The sequence below is a fragment of the Marmota flaviventris genome, chromosome 7 (assembly GCF_047511675.1).
Source record: "Marmota flaviventris isolate mMarFla1 chromosome 7, mMarFla1.hap1, whole genome shotgun sequence".
Taxonomy (NCBI): Eukaryota; Metazoa; Chordata; class Mammalia; order Rodentia; family Sciuridae; genus Marmota; species Marmota flaviventris.
In genome coordinates this window covers 145,032,566-145,055,614 of record NC_092504.1, presented here as the reverse complement: position 1 = coordinate 145,055,614, position 23,049 = coordinate 145,032,566, and the positions used below count along the sequence as shown (strand labels likewise).

The 23,049-nt window shown below is 50.8% G+C and overlaps 1 protein-coding gene across 1 annotated transcript in view; it reads right to left on the bottom strand.

Moving 5' to 3' along the window:
* Sec24d (SEC24 homolog D, COPII coat complex component) overlaps positions 1–23,049 on the bottom strand; it is a 63,200-nt gene that overhangs the window by 22,874 nt on the left and 17,277 nt on the right. The window contains exons 7-11 of the mRNA XM_071614761.1: positions 22,886–22,997; positions 17,654–17,781; positions 7,768–7,906; positions 4,567–4,682; positions 242–366 (exon numbers count right to left, since the gene is read on the bottom strand). Of these exons, the coding sequence (XP_071470862.1) occupies positions 242–366; positions 4,567–4,682; positions 7,768–7,906; positions 17,654–17,781; positions 22,886–22,997 (620 nt within the window). The remainder of the gene's footprint in view (positions 1–241; positions 367–4,566; positions 4,683–7,767; positions 7,907–17,653; positions 17,782–22,885; positions 22,998–23,049) is intronic.

The following is a 23,049-nucleotide window of genomic DNA, read 5'->3' as shown; positions in this document are numbered from 1 at the left end:
CTGGCACTGCAGAGTCCCCTGCTAATCTGCAAAGGTGTAGAGCATTGTTACCCCAGCATTGTTTCCTGGGTTTGTACAGAAGATCACTTTAACATTTCAAAAACTCAAAAGGATGGTGCCGTTTGATCTCTAACTAATTACCCAATATCCTCCTTAGCAAAAGACCTCCACTGGCCGCTGAGTCCTGGGCGCTGGCCCAGTTAGCAGCAACCCTGTGGGGTAGCAAGGAGGCAGGTCTGACCTTGGAAGCCGCTGCAGCACCGTCTTCAGTTCCTCACAGATGAGCTGGACCAGCCCACTCTTGATGTTGCTGTATGAAACGTTGATCATGAAGATAAAGGCCGGGGGGCTGGGAGGCTTGTTCTTCTGCAGGAAAGCAGACAGTGCACATGGTAAAGACCTTTCACATCAAACGCACTCACTGCAGACCCGCAGGTCTTCAGAAGGTTCACTGAATATTTAGGAGGTAACATCAGTGGAATCAAACCATGTTCAAGAAGAGAGTCTGATGCTACAGGACAGATGAGGCAGCAGCTGACTCGGGACCTGACTGACTCTGCAGCTCTGTGACGAGCCCGAGTGTCCTCCACGCCTGCCCTCTCCCCAGCCAGCAGCTCCCTCTGGGCATGCTCCTGGTGCCAGCCTCTCGCTCCACAACACGCCCCAGTGGCCCCTTTCCCACACGCCTATCAGAAGCTGGCAGACAGTGCAGGTCTGACCATTCCCTTCCCTCAGTCATGGGGACCCTTTTTTCCAGAGTGATTTTTCCACTGCGTTTTGTCACAGCCTCCCTCTTAACGCCCTGGAGTCTATCTTTAGGCCACTGTGAGGGCTGCCTCCCGGGCTCTCCTAGCCTCTGAGCTCCAGGCCAGTGTTCCCGTGAGCTGCCGCACAGCCCCAAGCAAGGTCTGCGGGTTTCAGAAGCTACAGTTACCCCAGCACCTCCTGGAAGGAAGTTTCTCAGAGCATGCTTTCCCAAACTGGAAGGACCTCCCATCCCACTCGCCACCTTGCAAAACCCAAAGTTAGCCCTCACTTCTTTCCTCTAGAATTGGTTTTAATGTAGTAAAATGAATAGATGAAACTCAGTACTTCTTCAGCATGCAGGTCAGTGCTGCCAAGTGCTCTCTCATCCATTTTCATAACTCCTCCAACTTGCAAAACTGAAACTGACCCTGCAGCCCCTCCAGGGGCTGGCCGCCATTCTGCTCTGAACCTGTGGGTCTGGCCTCTCCCGGCCTCATGCCACCTGGATGTGCAGCACGGCCCTGGCCTGTGGCTAGGTGCTCCACTCAGCACCAGACCTGGGCCTTCGTCTGCTTGGCAGCACCTGCCAGAAACTGCCTCTCCTTGAGCTGCGCGACACCTGTGGCAGCTCAGGCCCCTCCATCTGCCCACCCACCCACCCACCCACCGGGGCACACGGCTTTGCTCCCCTTGGGCCCTGGTGAACGGTGCACTAGAAACACCTGCTCACAATCTCAAAGCATGCCCTCTTTGAGATTCTGCTTTCTGGGGTTTTAGGTGTATGGCTGACCACATGCAGCTCCACTTGTAGTGTTGGAGAGATTGCCAGTCAGCCCTCATGTTCCCGGCTTGGACTTCTCTCCCAACCCATCCTGCCCTTGCCTCCAGATCTCCCCTCACCACATCCACTGCAGTTGGAATAGCCCACCCGAAGTGGCATGGATCATAACGTGCCTCCTCCGAGGTCAGAATGTCCACACCAAGAGAGCCCAGGGCAGGGTGTGCCACACAGGGTGCTCAGCCCTGCTGCTGGAGCAAGCAGGTGCGGGTGGACAGGCCAGAAGGAGCAGCTCCCTGTCCTATGAGCCCCTCCATGGCCTGTCACTGGAGACCCTCCTCATGCTCCTCAACAATCTGCTTTAAAACCCAAGAGACCAAAGGTGTGATCTCAGCCACTGGGAACGGAGAGCTGGGCCGTGCCTCAGGCACACGTCCTGGGCACCCTGCTCCTCGGACACCTCCCACGCAGAGCCTGGTGGACCTCCACCAGAATCTGTTGGGCACAGGTTCTTAAAAAGACTTGAATCTGAGTAGCTGAGGCCAGGTCTCAAGGCCTCAGCCCTGGTCTCCTCGCACAGTGGTGGCCAGGGGGTCACTGAGAGACCCACCCAGAGCACACATAGACTAGGCCCTACCTCAGTGGGTGCAAAAATGCCAACTTCACCATCTTGCCTGGACATTAAGATCGACTGACATGAATGGGCGACAGGATTGTATAGCTCTCCTTTCAATGTGTGTGTTAAACACACACCCACAAAGCAGACAGGCTCCTTTCCATGATTCAAATCCCTGTGTGAGCTCGCTGGTCTACATCATTTACATCTTAAATAATAATTGAATTGAAAGATCTTTACAGCATATTATTTTTTTTTATGAACTCTACCTGGAAAAGTAAAAGGAAGAGCAGGCTCATAAAAACTCTTCAAAATGTACAAATTGGATTTGGCTCCTGCTTCCCAGTGGGTTTCCACCAGTTAGACAGCCCCCTGCAGCAGTTTGAAGGTACCAGGACTGCTCTCCCAGTGCAGGTCTGCCTTCTGCCTGAGGTTCTACCAAAGCATCACGGGAGCCTGCATGGCCTGTGGTCAGAGCTTGAGACCAGCGTGGTCAGACTTATCCTACAGCACAGATGTCCCTCCACCAGCTGGCGTGACTCTGCTATTTGGTTAGAACAGCACATGCTTATGTGTTGCCTAATGATTCTCCTGCAGTCAACAGCAGAAAGGAAAAAGAAAAATCACTATCCAATCTAATTGGGCTGTACTTCAGGACATGCTTCTTGCCTAAAAGAAAGCATTTGTACCAAAATTGTTTTTCTATTTTTCCAAATATGTTCAAACACTACAGCATTTTAAACTAACAAGACATTTTTCTTTAGCAATTAGGATCTATGTAATGTAGTTCAAAATGATGATATAAAACACTAAAATAAATGAGTAAGATATGTTCATTGAAAAAAATTTAAAGAGCCAATTAACTGGAAAAATTTTAGTTTTGAGAAACATTCCCTATCACCTATTCTCAGTGTGTGGACTGGTCCCCCCAGAAAACACCCCTGGGTCCATTCTGTGGGCCAGAGGCTGCTTCCTGGGAGTCGGCACTGCAGATGTTGTTTGTGGGAGGAAGTGAGGAGCAGAGTGAGGAGGACACTTCTCCAGGTCACACAGGCTGCTCCAGCTACACACTGAGACCTACATGAGACCCAGAGGTGTGTTCAGATCCCCGGATGGTGGGAAAGTTCTGCCGGGGGCCCCCAGTGATATCCTCCTGCAGCACTGGAATAGAAGCCTGCCTGCCTCCCACCCCCCACTCATTAGTCCACTCACCACTCACTCATCCACTCAGCCATCCACTCATCCATGCATTAATTCACTCACTCATTCATTCAGTCCAGTTACTCACTATTCATTCATTCATTCATTCATTCTCATCCACTGGCACTCATCTCTCATTCACTCATTCATCGACTGACTCATTAACTTATTCATTAATTCACCTATTCATTCACTCACTCACTCACTCATTCATTTCACGTGTACCCTCAAATGTCTACCTGTGCCAGTCACTGGGAAACATCACAAAGATGATTGGGCCCACGGATGTTAGAATACACGAGGCAGGCAGACAAGCAGGGAGATCTGAGCTCCACGGGGAGAAGCGCTGAGACAGCCATCCAGACCTAGCTCTCTGAGGACACAGATGTGGGACCACACTGCCCACACGAGGACAGCAAGTGGGGTGCCGCACGGACGGACACAACGTCCCGCCAGGCAGCAGAGCTGGGGCAGCAGTCTCCCAGCAGGGAGCACACAGGTGTGAGAAGGACAGCAAAACACGCCTGCCTAAAAACACCTGTGTGGATGTGAGCCACCAAAGGGCAATGAGTTCAGCACATGTGGTGAGGTTGTTCAATGGCAGACAGAGCTGAGGGCAGTTTGGGGTCCCAGAGTCAAGGGCTTTAACAGGAGGCAAAATATTGTTAACTTACATTTTTAGGAAAAAAACAACAACTAAAATTGGTTCATGAGAGGCCACTGGGAAGGGAGGCCACTGGGAAGGGAGGCCATTGGGAAGGGAGGCCACTGGGAAGGGAGGCCATTGGGAAGGGAGGCCATTGGGAAGGGAGGCTTATGGGTATATTTTGGAGCCAGGACAGCGGAGGCCATGGCCCCAGGCCCCTGAGGCAACAGCTGGAGAGAAGAAAGGAGACACAGGGCCAGCAACGGTCCTCGGAGTACAGGGCTACACTCTGGCCTTGAGACTCCCGGGGCAGAGGCCCTGGGGGGCCCTGGTGGAAATGCTGCACTAGGAAGTCAGCATGTTCTGTCTGGGGAAGACAAATATCATTGCTCCCTCTTTCTGGCACTTCAGCCATGGTCTGGCCACTGGATCGGGCTGACCTTCCAAAGGCCACATCCCTGACTCCTGCCCCTGGTGCTGCCAGAGCCCGGCTGAGCTAGGCATCAGTCTGCACATGGCAAGGTTGTTTACCCGAAGGTGACCTCGATGCACACCCACTCCAGCCCCGGGAACACTCACCCTGCAGTAATCCAACGTGGCCACGTACTCATAAGACCCCAGCGAAAGCTCGGGCTTCTCATAGTGGTCCAGTCTTCTCCCAAGGTGGTCCAGATGTTGGAAATAGAATGGTGGCACTGACAAAAGAGAGGAAAGGAAAGCTTCTGTTTGCATGGACACAAATGACTCAACCAACTCTCCCACTGTATCACAGGAGGAAAGGAGTTCATGTGAGAAGAACATGTTTATGGCTGGAATGCAGTGTCTCCCAAATGCCCACGCCTCTTAAAGCATTCCTGGGAAAGTATGAGGATTTTCCTAAACACCTCGCGGCTCTTCTATGTTATTGAGGACATGTATGATTTGGAGCAGCCTAAAAAAACAGGATAAAAGTATTTTTGATACAGCACAACCCCACATTGCAAAAAAGTAACTTAAAAAAAGGTAGCTCTAGAGCACTTGCCTAGCAAGTGGGTTTGATCCTTAGCATCATATAAAAATAAATAAAATAAAGATATCGTATACATCTACAACTAATTTTTTTTTTTAAAAAATACTGTTGTTTTTAAGTCTTTGCAACCCAAATATTTAATGGTCCATATTTAATTACATCTTTCTAAAAGAATTTGGAGATTTCTATTTGAAATTTCAACATACCTTACAGAGATAAACCCTGGTTATTTTGATTACTATTATCTACAATACTTTTTGCATTTTGATTAAGAAATGTCTTCACAGGGGTGGGTCTGCATGGTGGTCTCCCAGCATCTGGCTTAAGAGTGCAGAGAATTACTGTTTTTGGAAAGACTTGGCCACTGATATATCAGCAAAGATCTCTGGCTTGATTCAAAGGGCTCGGAAGGTCAGTTTGGAAGTCATTCTGCAGCTTGCAACACTATGGGTCACACACTGAAAACTGCACAAATAAGGCCTGGAATCTGTGGGAAGAGCCCGTGGCCGAGTGAGGCCGGAACAGCATTCAGGAAAGCTGTGCAAACCGGCTCCAAGCACCTGGTGAGAAACACTTCCACGTGTTGGAACCACAGAGCAAGGTGCTCACCTTGGGGCAGCAATCCAGCATTGAGGAGCGTTCAGTTGTGAAACTGACTTGTGAACCACCACAGGGCTGTTTTCCAAGGTTGGACTTATCAAGAAACCATCGGAAGCATTTTTCTATGCTTACCATATCATGGTCATTTCTTTTAAAAATAAGCTTTATAAAATTCATATTTACATGTGGATCTCTGAATCTGGAAAATCCAATGCCTTATAAATATTATACGAGTGGACACTGTAGGTGAGTTAGGACAGCTGTGAACTACTGTTGTTACATGTGGGGGACAGGCAAGACCGGATGACTGGCTGGCTTGGGAAGTGTGGGACAGTTATTCCAGCCCAGCAGGAGATTCATTCACCGTCACCATGTATATGTCGTGTGAATTTTTTTTTACAGTTGACTTTGGCCAGGCATGGTAGCACAGGCCTGTAATCCCAGCTGCTCCAGACGCTGAGGCAGGAGGATGGCATGCTGAAGGAAGCCTCAGCAACTTAGTGAGATCCTGCCTCAAAATAAAATAAAAAGAGCTGGGGCTAGAGCTCGTGGTAAGCACCTGCCTGGCATGCATGAGACCCTGGGTCCAATCCCTGGTACCTCAAAAAAATCTAATTTTGTATCAGCAGCAGTTCATATTATCTAACCCTTTAGTAGACCAAAGTTCAAGTCGCATCACTAATCACGCACTACTCTATGGCCAGTCCTCCCGCGTGCCTCCTAACATCCGTCTCCCTGGTCATCCTGCTGGGGAGCACGCAGGGCATCCCGTCCAGCAAGCCTCTGCCTTAGCCCTAAATGAGGAATGAGGGGTTAGCACAAATCCGAGGGAGCCCAACTTCCCCACAGGGCCACAGAGTTGAGCCTAGTAGGAATAACACCACTGGAAGATGGTAGGGAGTCTCCCAGGAGGGGTGCCGGGGGGCACCTGTGCCTGGAGAGACAGGATTCTCAGGGGCTTTTCCCACCAAAAGGTGCTAGGCCGCTGAGGGCCCTGAACTAACACTAGAAGCCAGGCAGGGAGGGGCCGCCCAGTGAAGACCCCAAGGTTCTGCGTGCTGGAGACATTTATGACTACCTTCCAGGGAGGCCAGGGCTGTATGAAGGCACTGCGGTGCCAGAGCTTGGAGCAGAACCTCAGCAAAGAGTGCAGAAGGCCTTGGACTTCTCAAGACTTCCTCCAAACTAAAGTGTCTTCCAGGACACGTGGCACCAAGCAGATGTGCAGCGGGCAGAGGGGCCAGAAGGCCCTGTCATGGTCCTCCCCATGAGGCAGAGCAGCCACTCAGCTTCGCAGTGGGACAGTTTCAAGAACTGACCACGGGTCTTAGGGGAAAGACTTTCAAGGCCAGTCTCTGGCCTCTCCGTTGGACAAGGTCAGGGACTTCGTGTGACTGTGGAGGGACATAGGACCAGTGGAGCTCCCCCACAGAGAATTCTAGACTCCAAGAAGCAAGACCCTGGCCACAAAGGCAGAAAACGGAGCTCAGCAGCCCTCAGAGTGCCCACGCTGAGGGGGACATCCAGGCAGACCAGGGCCACTCATCCTTGGGTCCAATCCCAGGGGTGGTGTGTCCACAGTGGTAGGAGCAGTGGAGCCCAGGGAGGACCCACACGCCAGTAAGCACCACATCATCAAAAACGAGCTGGGACCAATGCGGGAAGGCTGCCGGCCAGGCACGCCCAGCGCAGGCAGCGCAGGCACACTCCGCACAGCCATCTCACATCCCCGACTGAGACTGGAAACAGGATGACTGCGGCAGGTGCTTCCTGATGTTCCCCCACGAACAAGCACAGGCCTCTCCCCGAGGGAGCACATCACAGCGTCAGACCCTCCCACTCCTGAGCTCTTCCTAAGCCAGCAAGCTCAAGACAAGAGAGAGGTCCCCTGAGTGTCACCCGGAGCACGGGTGGGACCTCATCTGCCTCCAGCCGGAGCTCGGTGGGGGGACTGGGATAAAGCCGCCCCACCTTGAGTTCATAACTTCCACGAGGGCTCAAGCAGCCACCTAAAGCTGAGAGGGACGTGGATGTCCCAGACACCAGGTTTCCAGGGGAATCCCGAGAGGGCCCTGCGACGCGGAAACCAGCTGCCGTCTCCCAACCAGGCAGCAGAACGCCCTGTGGGTTTAAAGGAGGGCTTCTCCAAAGAGCACTCCACTGCCGCTTACCTTCATTCACACAGCTGCAGAACCCACACTGGTACCTCCTGCCGCCCTCGATGAACTGCATGAACGGACACATGTAGGCCTTGCACCTGTTGCACCTGACCGGCCCGCTCTCTCCATGGTCCACCAGGTACAGGGGTGTCTAGCAGAAGAGGAAGGCAAAATGAGGCCACAGGTGCGGGGCTTCTCGCCCGATCATCAGCCTAAAAGTCTTCAATAGCACCCACCACGGGGCTCTTGGACACTGAGCCTTTGCTAGGGCAGTAAAGAAGCCTCACTTGATGACACTGGAATTCAAAGAAATACCCAAGGAAAATTGATTTGAGTCTCATTGATGAGCTCAGGACCTCTTGTTTATAAGCACATTGTGTCCGTGCACACACACACACACCGCTAGCGTGGAGACCGACAGTGTCGTGGTGCTGATGACACCATCGTGCTCTCTCTAGAATGCCCTGCACACCGCATCACGCATTGCGCTGTCTCTTTGTGACTTCGGATGAGAAGGTGAACTGGCCCTGGTTTTAAAAGCACTGGTGCCGCAGGGCAGCTGGCTGTTCAGCCACCTGAAGCAGTAGTCAAGCCCGTGCCTTTCTCATGCTGGGACACCTCGGCCTTAGTGGTCACTGATGACAGGCCCTGAGGTTGGCACACTCTCCGCGGCTGGTGGTGCTCTGCCAGAACCGCGAGCACATGCCGCCTGCTTCCCCGCAAACCGGAGGCAGGAAGTGCTGTGCAGGAACAAGCTCAGCTCCCAGGTCAACTGGCCTCTCACATCTGTCCCTTCAAGTGAAACCAGGACCTTGTCATCTTACAGATCGCCTCACAGCAGGGTCTTGAGAAAAGCTTGAGACGGGCAGGTCTTGGCATGTCAACTAGATACTCGTGAAGATGAAAAATAAACCAGGCTGCGTTTCAGTGGAGACTTGGAGAGCAGGAGGCAGGCTGTGGGTCCTCAGGCCCTTTTCTACTAAAGCCTTAGAAAAACGAGATCTGCTTTCGATTTGCAAGTTCCATGTGAAAACTGGTCCCCGGCTGAGGGTGCAGAGGAGTCGAGAGGCTGCAGAGTGAGTGAATGAACACACACAGGTCTAGTGCAGCACACAAAAGAACCAGAGGAGGGACCGAGATGCATGCAGAACTGCCCAGGCCTCAGCACCGTTCCCTGCTCCCTGCAGGAGGCAGAAGGACGGGGTTTCCTTCCAAATGCCTCTCTTCTTTTTTATTTTTTAATTCTTTTCTTGGTACCAGGGATAGAAGCCAGGGGTGCTTAACCACTGAGCAACATCCCCAGCCCTCTTATTTATTTATTTTTTAAAATCTGAGACAGGGCCTCACTAAGTTGCTAAAGCTGGCTTTGAACTTGAGATCCTCCTGCCTCAGCCTCCCAAGCCACTGGGATTAAGTCATGTTCCAAGGTGCCCAGATGGAGTGCGTCTCTTCCAACCCACCCAGTTCCACGGCGCTGGTGCTCCACAGGAGGATGGAAAGTAAAGGAGATCAAAGAAGGAAGCTGTGCAGGACGCAGCCCTGCCCCAGCATGGATGGCTGGGACAGCAGAGTGTCCTGTCCTCCCTGCAGCCACTCACTTGCAAATGTGCATGTGTGTGTAGCGTGCACGTATGTGTGCATGTGAGTGTGTACATGTGTGCATGTGCTTGTGGTATGGGTGTGGAGCCAGTGCCTCAGCATGCTAGACGAGTGTCCCCCAGAGCCACACTCCTGAGACAGAGTGTCTTGACCCTTATCCGGAGGGCCACAGCTGGGTAAGTGTGAGACGGACGTGAGGTCCCCAAAGCTAACCTGACAGTCACCATAAAACACTATCCTAAAACGGATCTTGAAGACAGAAGCTACCTCTCAGAGACTTAGATGTGACCTACCAGTTTAAAGTGGAGGGGCAGAGTAGATTCTTAGACGTGTCAGGAACTTGCTCCACATGCACATGTGTACACACAAATTTGTTGTACTCTGCTCGTTTATACAGAAAGACATGAGGGGCAATGAACCCACTATTATGTGTTAACTGTAGGGCACCACTTAACACGGTTTAGAAAGAAAGGCATAACGTGACAAATGTCTGTCCTCTTAGCTGGGGACAGTAAGACATGACCTGGTAAGGGGAGAAGATGGAGCCACAGAAAACAGACTGGGAACCCTGGGCTCGTGGTGGAGAACAAGGGCAGTGGGCAGTGGGGATGGTGCATGGGGTGGGACAGCTGGGGACTCCAGAGCTGCGGCCTGCGCTCTCCAGGCTCAGCCAGGCACGGGAATCCTGCAGCCTGCTTTTACCCTCACCAAGTTGGCTTTCCTTACTGTTTTTTTCCAAGAGTTCAAAGGCTGATCAAGTCCCTAAGAGACTTTAGAAAGAAAATGATGCAATTATGAGCTATATAAGCCAGAAGTAGGGGAAGGAAATCCAACTTTTTCTGTCACAATTTGCTTAAAGGCAGCCCAACCCCAGTGTGAACTGTAGAGAGCCAGTCCCGGCAGAGTCCGGCTTGCAGAACTGAAGATGAATGTCTGGTGGCCCACTGGACATTCCCCAAGGCCCACAGGACAGCACTAAGAAGAAAGGGCCTCCACAGCCGAGCCACGCCTCTGCCCAGGCTGCTAAGTGCCAGCATTTCTTCTGCTTCTGTTCTTTTGCAAAACCGATGATGGACAGGTGAACAAGATGGAGCACATGTTTCACAGGAGGGCAGCAACTCCTAAGAACTCTGACAAACATGCAGAAGAAAAGATGCAAGTCAAAAATTTCTACAAAAACAAGAACTCAGGATTTCCTGGCAGAAGCCAGCCTCTCCACACACAGACTTAGGACCCTCCTGCACTCACACTCATTACAACATAACACGCTGCACTAAGAGAAGCCAAGCTGAGCCTCACACCACACAGCAACACGCCCTCATGCATCTAGAAGACGTGCACTGGGAGGAAACCGTGGATAGACCTGCGACTACGGACTCAGCTGCCACGAGACAGCACCAGCTTCACAGGACCAACCACCCTGGGTTCCATGACCACCCTGGACTCGGGAGAACTCTCAAGGCAGCGGTCAAAGCCTTGAGGGAGTCCCGCGCCCTGCGTTTCACTCCGTGGTGCAATGGACCCATTAAGACAGACGAACAGAACGTGGGGCAGGCAGTTTCTTTACACCTGAGGGGCTGCACTTGACAAGTGAAGAATTACATCCAGATTATGATGGGCTACTTGCTAGTTCACCACTGGCCACAGGGCCACACTCGCCCACATTTAAGAGATACCTAATTAACAACACACAACAAAATTGAAGGCAGAACACATTTAAAGACATATTAGGCACCTAAGAAAACAAGACAAAGCATCACATAAACCCCTTGCCATGGGCACATTGTCCAGACCCATGCAGGAAGACATAAGTTCACATTTCCAAAGGCTCACAGGATAGCATTGCAGAGGAAAGGCTTCTGAGGGGGCAGACACAGCCCAGATTGGCCCCGAACTCATAGGTTATTATTTTGACATGATTTCCCCTGTACAAGGACCCTAGAAGAACACATTTTTCAGCACAACACCCAGTGAATCGCAGCCTAACACCATGAACACCCACATGTAGCCGAAGACGTCCCCCGTCAACCTCGCTGCATGACTACACCTCCCCACGACCCTGATGCACGACAGAATGCTGGGATAACCCCCGTGGATGCAGGGGCAACTGGGTGACACCTGTATGTACAGGGGGTGTCGGGATGACAGGCACATGTGTGGGGCACCGCGTTGACATGTGAGTGTGCAGGGGACACCAGAATGATATGTGCGTGTGTGGGGGGGGGGGTGCCGGGGCAACACGTGAATGTGCAAGGGGTACTGGGCTGACATGTGAGTGTGTGGGGGTGCTGGGATTCCATGCATGTGTGAGGTGCCGGATGACTCATGCGTGTGTGGGGGTGTGGAATGACACACACAGCTGCGTGAGAGCAGCATACAGGAACCACAGACACCACCTGCACCGAGGCAGCACCAACGTAATCACGCCCCGATGAGATAATTCACAGACCAACACCAAGAGGGGATTAGAATCCAGGAAGTGATTTCGTCACACTGAAGAAACAACTTTGTTCAACGTCTATAGGAAACAAGAGCCATCCATGTGACCAGCCTGCACTTCCACACACTGAGGAACACATTCAAGGAAACCCTGCCGCTGTGTGCAGCACTGGGAACAGTAGCAAATTTAGCAACTTCAGGGTCAGAAGAAGCAACAATTCAGGGACCTAAGACAAACCTATTTATTTTCAACCATGGCTGACTGCTTTCCAGCAGCCAAAAGCATGGACAGTGGCTGTATCGTCCACTTCAACCCAGCAAACTGCTGCTCCAAAAACAGGACGATGGACACAAATGCCAAGAACGATTCAGTTGCCACTGAACCAAAGGTGGCGTCACAGAGACTGGCTCACACTCTCAGGTACTGTGAGCACCAAGGGTCCAACACCAGGCCCAGACACAGCACCATAGAAGGTGCTGAGCAACAAGTCAGAAAGAACACAAGGCAGGGTCCTCTCCCCCCAACAGCCTGATGGGCAAGCAGCGGCACACGCTGACCCCCGGGCCTGGAGTGCTCGGGGGCAGGAGACGCCACACCTCATCACCCAGCATCCAGGCAGCACAAGGCTGACACGGCACCTGTCCACAACGTGTCACAAACACGCAATGACCACGAACGTCAAACCTCAGCAAAGGAGACCGTTGTGCACACCACCATGCAGTGAAGGAAGAAGGGGTGCACACAGGGTCACGTTGGGAGACTGCCCAACCACAAACTGATGCCACATCACAGACCAGCAGCTGCTCCTGCACATGTTGGGACACAGGACACTGTGGACACTGTGCCACACACCAGTCACTGAGGGCAACATCACAGTCACACCCAGGCGAGATGCTTGTGTTGTCACAAACTCAGGACATGCAAAGTGAACAAACTGATCAACGTCACCCTGATGTCACCCTGAGTGGAAAACCTAATCTCACCTATTATGCCCAAGACATCTCCTGAACCATGGCGTGGTAGAATCCAAGGAATTCTGTGTGTCCATCTGACACACAAGGACACTATTATTGACACAAGCAGGAGGAACTCAGAACAGCCCCGGATGTCTTCCACAAACAACTGACTGTTGTCAAGAATTCAATTCAGCTCACCAAACATACTGTTGCAGTGCTAAGTGCCAATTCCACTGCACCTGAAGAAGATATTGAGGGCGTGCCTGCAAAACGTATGGTTTCCACTTTCCTGGGAAACCCTTCAAGCAAACATACTGTGCCCGGGTTTGTGGTCTGGTGGGAACTGCTGAATCAGGACTGGTTGATGGAACGCACCAGCTGAGGCTCATCTAAAAGGAACATGCTCACCACCGTAACAACACTTGGGACACCATGTGCTCAAAACGTGCACCATCAGCCTCTGTACAGCATCATGTGGGAAGAACAATTTGAGATTACTCTCCACTCAGAGCCTTTGGCTCCTACTCTCAGCAATCAGGGGTGGATTATGCACAGCAAGCTGTGCCCTCATGCCAGTTGCTTTTTGATATATAGAACAGGAGCACTCAGGCTGCACCTGACCCGAGAGACTCCATAATGTACAGAAAGGCAGTCCTCAGGCTGCGCCTGCCCTAGTGACTCCATGGTGTGTAGAACAGCAGTCCTCAGGCTGTGCCTGCCCTAGTGACTCCATGGTGTGTGGAACAGCAGTCCTCAGGCTGTGCCTGCCCTAGTGACTCCATGGTGTGTGGAACAGCAGTCCTCAGGCTGTGTTTACTCCGAGGTACTCCGTTTTGTTAAACTGTAGTTTGCCATGAGCTGCTCCATTTTGAGAGCCAAGGTAAAATAATTCATATCTTGTTTATAGAAGTAAACAACCACCATCTGCCCAGCAGCACAATAAGGCACAAACTGATCGATAACTTTTTTTAAAATATTTTTTTAGTTGTAGTTGGAGACAATACCTTAATTTATTTATTTTTATGTGGTGCTGAGGATCAAACCCAGCAACTCCCATGTGCTAGGCGAGCATCCTACTGCTGAGCCACAATCCCAGCCCCTGATCAATAACGTTTATGTGCCAACTCATCAAACTAAATCAGGAGCACCTGGACATGTGGCCATCCCAATCATGTCAGGAACCGCAGACACAGGAGCTCACCAACCTCACCAGACACAACCTCACCACTCAGGACCCACAAAGGAGGGGCCTCCCGAAGGCTGGACATGGAGGACTTTGGCCCTGTCACCTTGTTACCCATCACGGGCCTTGCCCTGGCTGATCACCACAGCAGTGAACCTCCCATTTCCTCTTCCCATCTGGTTTCATCAGGTTTCTCCTGCCCACAGTGACCACACCTGGACCACTCTAGGCTGATGCTCTGAGCTGGCTCTGACCCTTAAACCCCCTTACTTGGACCTCTGCCGTGACAGCTCCTCGGCTGTGACAGCTCTGCAGATCTGCTTCATTAACATCCTTCTCTGACCACCTACATGGCTCTTAGGCTCTGCCTTCCTCTCTCTGCCTGTGGTCTCGGCTCAGCACAATGGCAGCCCGGGGCTGCTGGGCTCCCATGGCCAGCTCCTGCCAGTACCCTCCCAAGAAAGGGTGACTCCCCACACAGGTTGCCAGTCCCAGAGGGGGGTAGGGCTCCAGAGCAACCCCACCCTCACGTCTGGGAATAGGACTTCCTTAGAGGCTGAGAGGAGGAGCAGCACTGTCAGGTACATGCCCAGAGCGTACGTTCTCAGGGACAGGCCACCAGCTGGCTGAACCCCATCTGTTCATCTCTTTAGAAAGCACAGAGACTCCAGTGCAGAGCAAGTTTTCACAAAAGGAAAATCTCACATTGCAGGAGAGATAGACAGACAGCATTTGGCTAAACCAAAAAGCTGGAGAGAACTGGTGCTGGGACGGCGTGGGAGGTCCCCAGCTCGTGGGCAAGGCTTGGGTTCCCGTCAGGAAGCTCTGGCTTCACTGCGCACATAACGATGGTGAGAAGGTCAGGCTCTGGCTCCCGGTGAGCAGTGCTGGGTTCTCCTCTGTTCCCTATGCATGTGGCCCGGGCAGGCTTTCTCACCAGGAGAGGGCTCTGCCGGAGCCCCGCTGGGAGCCGAGAGCCTCTGCGGCGCACAAACCCCGTCCACTGGCATACACATACTTCATACACATCGCAAGTGTCTTTCAGAGGTTATCTCTTCCTGATCATGAAGAAACAGCTCTCTGCACAAAGGCCGACAGCGCGGGAGCATGCGGGGGACTCACAAGACGCAGCACCCCTGCACGGCTGCCCCCAATGCAGCTCATCAGTGACTAGAGGCTTTGCATTCCTTCCATCTGCACGCACCTTGAACTGACACCACGCTAGAAGGCCAGGCCGCTGGGCGGCAGCAGGGACGAGTGCCTGACCACACACAGGCTGATCCCGCACAGGATGGCACTCAGGTCTGCTGCATGCATTCCTTAGATACAGGGACCGCAAGGAACAGCAGGTGGTCCCGCAGCATGGTGGCAATGGCAGGAGGGGCCTGGTTCTCACTGTGCTGTATCCTTCTGAATGCCGTCATGTTGCTATGCAGGCTTGCCTGGGAAGTGGGCACCTGGAAGCCATGCAGGGAGGGCACACACCACATGCATCAGTGTTTGCCCTGGAGAGGGAGAGGGGAAAGGAGTGGGCCCGGCAAACGGATGTGTCTACACTGAAAGAGTCACAGTTCTCTAAAGATGTTATTTTAAGAAATCTGACAAAGTATTAGCACTTGTTAACTGAGGGTGGTGTGCACTTGAGTGTCATACTATCCACTGTCCCCTGCTCTTCATAGTCCTGTTCACAATGGCCAAAAAGTGAAAACATCCGAATGTCCATCAGTAAGAGACTAGGTGCCAGGCGCGGTGGCACATGCCTGTGATCCTAGGGGGTCAGAGGCTGAGACAGGAGGATCATGAGTTCAAAGCCAGCCTCAGCAAAAGAAGGTGCTAAGCAACTCAGTGAGACCCTGTCTCTAAATAAAATACAAAATAGGGCTGGGGGTGTGGCTCGGTGGTTGAGTGTCCCTGAGTTCAATCCTAAGTACCCACCAGCCCCAAAACAATAGGAGACAAGGTGCGCAAACTGGCATAGCCACACAGCAAAACCGTGGTCAGCAACAGACGAGAAGTCAGCTATGGATTCAAGCAATGAATGGTGACTTTCTAAAACACTCCTGAGAGAGAGATCTACCTGGACAAGGGTGCATCCCTATGGCTCTAACTGTATGGAGTAGATAAGCAAGACAGATCTAGTGTGGAAAGACAGAGAGTGGGGGCCAGGGAGGGAGGGCCACGTGAAGGACCGACTGGGAAGTACCAGGGAAGCGTCTAGGCTCACTGAGGTCTATATGCTCTTAGCTCGGGTTGGACGAGGACTTTCGTCAAAACTCAATGACTACTTAAGACATGTTCATTTTATCATAAATAAATTTTACCTTAAAAGGAAAAATAATCTGCAAGCAGTTACTGGCCACCAGTTAATGATGTGCATGCTACAGGCAAGTGTGCTCACACCTGCCACTCACCTTGAAACACACCAGGAATAAAAAGGAGGTGCGTGAAGGAAAACAAATGTAGCTGAACAGTTGCAGTGGAATTTAGGCAGCAGGTATGTAGACATTCATTGTGCAATGCTTTTAAGTTTTCTGTATGTTTGAAATTTTTCATCATCAAATCATGAAAATAGCTTAAAATACTTCTAGTTAAAGTAGTATTTAAAATGCACACGCATTGTACACACCGCAGGATGGTCAGCCTGTTGGTCCACCTCACCTGCAGAAGGTACTGTGGTTCTGAAGAAGAGCGTATAAGCATCGTGCTAAATTTGTGGGTCCAAGAAGGGAGACACCAGGTTTAACATGGGTGAGGTAACAGGGACACACTTCCTGATTTGTAAATATGAAGCCAGGCCATAAGGAAGGCTGGCTTCCAGGAGCACCTCAGGCCTCTCCCTGTGACCTAACCTAGCTCAGCGATGGCAGCAGCGCTGACGCTCATGGGGCAGGGAGCAGAGGTCCCAAGGGTGAGAATCCAGTGTGTGGTTCTCTTCCTCTTTCTGCCCTCGGCTGATTTGGAGTGGCTCACCACCCGTGGTTCCCCAGCTCAGTGCTCTCACGTCAGCTGGAGAGCCATCCAAGATAGTGGGTCTGCTGTCTTGTGCAGATAGCCCTCTTCTTGCTCAGACAGGATCGTGAGTCCAAGCTGAGGTTCTGGAATTGGTAAACTACAGAGCCAGGCCAGGAGCAATTATGAAGAATTCAGGAACTGGGAGACTGCTGAGCAACAGGAAGGCCCACTGGGCCTGTTGTGGGTGCAGTGCCATGGGTAGAGCTCCTCTCCCTGCTGTTGGACCTGTGTGCTGTGAGCAACCGGCACTTGGCCGTTGGAAAGAGGGTGGCAGTGGTGTGAGCAATTAGGCCAGTTCTGACCAGACCCCGCAGAGTCTGAATGCGCACTGCTTCTGTTTCTCTACTCGACTGTACATTGGCTACACCCTTCCGGTTGGTATGAACAGATGCACCACCCATGCTGCCTACTCTTCAGTGCTCGGGAATTTGTGCCCAGCTCTCGCAGCAGGCTGGTAAACTGGGACAGCAGCCTGTCGTCTCCCTGGCAGGACTCAGGTGTCAGGGCCCTCCACAGGGGCGACGGGGCTGTGCCAGGCCACTGAGTCGCCTCCTTGTGGGGTCTCACCTGGTCTGTCGTGTGCATTGCCACAACAGGACAAGAGGGTACCCATCAGCACTGGGTGCACAGGAGGTGAAGTGGCACAGCTGCAGACATCAGCTGTAGAATGTCCTGGAAGCACCCAGGTGATGGGGGGCGCACTCTCACCTCGTCAGCAGGGGGCGTGGCGAAGGGCTGGAGGACGGCAGCCAGCGGGACCTGCGCCTGCTTGGCCAGGTCCGAGGAGCTGGGGAAGCAGTAGGTGGTGCAGCGGATGTACCGGGGACTGGCATGGCCTGAAACGCAGGAGGGACACTTGACATTCTGTTGGAAGAACTGCCCTGATATTAAATATCCCAGAAGGTATCTTAGACAAGGCCGTAGCGTAAAACATGCATTCCTAAAAACACTCTGCAATCCGTCTCCTGGGGAGCCCTCTGAATTCTCCTGTACAGGAAGAGACAGTGTAATGACCACTACTATTTTCTACAAGGAGGGTCTTACATGGACGCTAGGCTTAGCCAGTGTTCGGGCTCAGTGAAAGATGAAACGAAGAGGCACAGAAACCTGGAAGGACAGCGCTCCTGGAGATGACCCTTCACCTCCTGCCCACACTGAGCTGCTGTGAGCTATCAAGGGACACTCTGTCAAACAGGATTTCATTTTGACTCTATTTTTTCTAAAATTGGAAACTGAGAAATGAAAATTCTACTTGTACCAAGAAAATTACTTTTGAGAGTACTCCAGTCTATTTTAATGTATGTTTCATTCCCTGAGGACCTGAGTGCCGGACATTACCCTTGACACACACAAAAAATATTTTTTAATCAATAGAAAACTTAACTAGAATCTTGAGATTTATGATGCACCAGAACGCAAAGCATGTGGCCCTCAATGACGCCTCTCCTGGCAACGCCGGCTCCTGACGTAACAGCAGTCTCTTCATCTTCTGAACAGCCCTCATTGCTCTCAGGTTTGTTTTTTTTTTTTTAGTGTTTGTTTTTCCTTCTCTTCTCCCCTCTCCCCTTCCCTAATAAGATCAGGGAGACAGTGTTATCTTTTCTTCCCCTAGTTACTGCCCTGAGCACACCCACTACAGGAAGGAGATGCCTGCTGAGGATCTGGGGAGTGGATATCTCCCAACAGCTATCAGGGCACCCTGGGACCCCCACCAGAGCACCCTGGAATGTGACTGGAGACCTCCCTGAAACCCTCATGCCCCTCCTGATAGGGAGAGCCACAGCCTTTGGGACAGAAGTCCCCGTGTTTCTCCTTTGCTAGCAAAGGCCACGGAAATCTGGAGGAGCAGCCAGCTTCTGCAGGCAGAGACACTGCAGTGAGGGCTGCGGATGGGCAGGGGGAAGCCACAGGTGAGAGCAAGAGAGACGACCAGCGGGAACCCACCCTCTGGCCTGAGGAACTCGGAGGCACAGGCTCGGAGGAAGGATCCAGAAGGGGAGCATGGTGGAGACCAGTAGCCTGGGTTAAGGTAGGTCCAGCTCGCATAATGCTGAGGCAGCAACCCGCAGCACTGACAGACAGACCTGGCCCCCCAGTCTGCCGGGCTGGGCAGGCGTCAGGGCTCTGGGATCACAGTGGTGCCTAAGTATGACCTAGGGTAGAACTAAGGTGTCTAAAGTATGACCTAGGCTAGAACTAAGGTGTCTAAAGTATGACCTAGGGTAGAACTAAGGTGTCTAAAGAATGACCTAGGGTAGAACTAAGGTGTCTAAAGTATGACCTAGGGTAGAACTAAGGTGTCTAAGTATGACCTAGGCTAGAACTAAGGTGTCTAAGTATGACCTAGGGTAGAACTAAGGTGTCTAAGTATGACCTAGGGTAGAACTAAGGTGTCTAAAGTATGACCTAGGGTAGAACTAAGGTGTCTAAAGTATGACCTAGGGTAGAACTAAGGTGACTAAGTATGACCTAGGCTAGAACTAAGGTGTCTAAGTATGACCTAGGGTAGAACTAAGGTGACTAAGTATGACCTAGGGTAGAACTAAGGTGTCTAAGTATGACCTAGGCTAGAACTAAGGTGACTAAGTATGACCTAGGGTAGAACTAAGGTATCTAAGTATGACCTAGGGTAGAACTAAGGTGTCTAAGTATGACCTAGGCTAGAACTAAGGTGTCTAAGTATGACCTAGGGTAGAACTAAGGTGTCTAAGTATGACCTAGGGTAGAACTAAGGTGTCTAAAGAATGACCTAGGGTAGAACTAAGGTGTCTAAAGTATGACCTAGGGTAGAACTAAGGTGTCTAAGTATGACCTAGGCTAGAACTAAGGTGTCTAAGTATGACCTAGGGTAGAACTAAGGTGTCTAAGTATGACCTAGGGTAGAACTAAGGTGTCTAAAGTATGACCTAGGGTAGAACTAAGGTGACTAAGTATGACCTAGGCTAGAACTAAGGTGTCTAAGTATGACCTAGGGTAGAACTAAGGTGACTAAGTATGACCTAGGCTAGAACTAAGGTGACTAAGTATGACCTAGGGTAGAACTAAGGTGTCTAAGTATGACCTAGGCTAGAACTAAGGTGACTAAGTATGACCTAGGGTAGAACTAAGGTGTCTAAGTATGACCTAGGGTAGAACTAAGGTGTCTAAGTATGACCTAGGCTAGAACTAAGGTGACTAAGTATGACCTAGGGTAGAACTAAGGTGTCTAAAGTATGACCTAGGGTAGAACTAAGGTGACTAAGTATGACCTAGGCTAGAACTAAGGTGTCTAAGTATGACCTAGGGTAGAACTAAGGTGACTAAGTATGACCTAGGGTAGAACTAAGGTGTCTAAGTATGACCTAGGCTAGAACTAAGGTGACTAAGTATGACCTAGGGTAGAACTAAGGTGTCTAAGTATGACCTAGGGTAGAACTAAGGTGTCTAAGTATGACCTAGGGTAGAACTAAGGTGTCTAAGTATGACCTAGGGTAGAACTAAGGTGTCTAAGTATGACCTAGGGTAGAACTAAGGTGTCTAAGTATGACCTAGGGTAGAACTAAGGTGACTAAGTATGACCTAGGGTAGAACTAAGGTGTCTAAAGAATGACCTAGGGTAGAACTAAGGTGTCTAAAGAATGACCTAGGGTAGAACTAAGGTGTCTAAGTATGACCTAGGGTAGAACTAAGGTGTCTAAAGTATGATACTAGGCTACAACTAAGGTGTCTAAAGAATGACCTAGGGTAGAACTAAGGTGTCTAAGTATGACCTAGGGTAGAACTAAGGTGACTAAGTATGACCTAGGGTAGAACTAAGGTGTCTAAAGTATGACCTAGGGTAGAACTAAGGTGTCTAAGTATGACCTAGGGTAGAACTAAGGTGACTAAGTATGACCTAGGCTAGAACTAAGGTGACTAAGTATGATCTAGGGTAGAACTAAGGTGTCTAAGTATGACCTAGGGTAGAACTAAGGTGTCTAAGTATGACCTAGGCTAGAACTAAGGTGTCTAAGTATGACCTAGGGTAGAACTAAGGTGTCTAAAGAATGACCTAGGCTAGAACTAAGGTGTCTAAAGAATGACCTAGGGTAGAACTAAGGTGTCTAAAGTATGACACTAGGCTACAACTAAGGTGTCTAAAGAATGACCTAGGGTAGAACTAAGGTGTCTAAAGTATGACCTAGGGTAGAACTAAGGTGACTAAGTATGACCTAGGGTAGAACTAAGGTGTCTAAAGAATGACCTAGGGTAGAACTAAGGTGTCTAAGTATGACCTAGGGTAGAACTAAGGTGTCTAAAGAATGACCTAGGGTAGAACTAAGGTGTCTAAAGTATGACCTAGGGTAGAACTAAGGTGTCTAAGTATGACCTAGGGTAGAACTAAGGTGTCTAAGTATGACCTAGGGTAGAACTAAGGTGTCTAAAGAATGACCTAGGGTAGAACTAAGGTGTCTAAAGTATGACCTAGGGTAGAACTAAGGTGTCTAAGTATGACCTAGGGTAGAACTAAGGTGTCTAAAGAATGACCTAGGCTAGAACTAAGGTGTCTAAAGAATGACCTAGGGTAGAACTAAGGTGTCTAAGTATGACCTAGGGTAGAACTAAGGTGTCTAAAGTATGACACTAGGCTACAACTAAGGTGTCTAAAGAATGACCTAGGGTAGAACTAAGGTGTCTAAAGTATGACCTAGGGTAGAACTAAGGTGTCTAAGTATGACCTAGGGTAGAACTAAGGTGTCTAAAGAATGACCTAGGGTAGAACTAAGGTGTCTAAAGTATGACCCAGGGTAGAACTAAGGTGTCTAAGTATGACCTAGGGTAGAACTAAGGTGTCTAAGTATGACCTAGGGTAGAACTAAGGTGTCTAAAGAATGACCTAGGGTAGAACTAAGGTGTCTAAGTATGACCTAGGGTAGAACTAAGGTGTCTGAAGTATGACCTAGGCTAGAACTAAGGTGTCTAAGTATGACCTAGGGTAGAACTAAGGTGTCTAAAGTATGACCTAGGCTAGAACTAAGGTGTCTAAGTATGACCTAGGGTAGAACTAAGGTGTCTAAAGTATGACCTAGGATAGAACTAAGGTGTCTAAGTATGACCTAGGCTAGAACTAAGGCGTCTAAAGTATGACCTAGGGTAGAACTAAGGTGTCTAAGTATGACCTAGGGTAGAACTAAGGTGTCTAAGTATGACCTAGGTTAGAACTAAGGTGTCTAAAGTATGACCTAGGCTAGAACTAAGGTGTCTAAGTATGACCTAGGGTAGAACTAAGGCATCTAAAGTATGACCTAGGCTAGAACTAAAGTATGACCTAGGCTAGAACTAAAGTATGACCTAGGCTAGAACTAAGGTAGCGGGAAGGAGGCCAAGGGACCTCAGGAACGGCTAGAGGAAGAGGAGAAGGAGCTGAAAGGCGAGGAGAGGGAGTAGGAGAGTTAGATGTGGAGGCCAGCCTTGGCGTGGAGTCCTGCCAGACCAGGGACATGGGGCTCTCACTGGGGTGAGGGGAAGGGTGCACAGCTAAGGAGAAAATGTGGCGCCTCCAGCACTTCAGCATTTGCATGTGGAATTAATTAGATTAAGAAACTTGAAAAGCAATCGTGCCACACTACTAGATGAAATTGCCATTCTGATACAGCAACATTGGTGGACAACCCCAGCACTTTCAGCAGCTCAGCTGAGTTCATAGGGCAAGTGAGGGGGACCACTGTAGACAGCACACGGCAAAACCCTGGGGGGCCTCAGCCTGACCTGCACCTAGGCCCTCCCTCCTAGTGTAGGGGGCATGGATTTAGACGCTGGTTCAACACAGAGGCTTCCGGGACAGATCAGGAAGCTGCAGACTACTGGGAGCAGAGGGGGCTGTTCTCAGCTGCGCTGGGGCTCCCCAAGCTGAGGGCACTGCCCGAAGTGTCTGCTTCAACCCTGGTGAGAACACTCAGTAAAACCCCTGAAAACAAGTACCTTGGTCTTGAATCACACAGTCGGTGGTGACCAGGGGCGGGACCTGGCCTCTGGTATTGGTGGTATACACTTGTCCCCCTCTGGCTGCTCTGTCACTCTCGATCACCTGGATCTGAGGCGAGACACAGCAAGAGCAGGTAAAGGAAGCTGAGACCCCCATACCA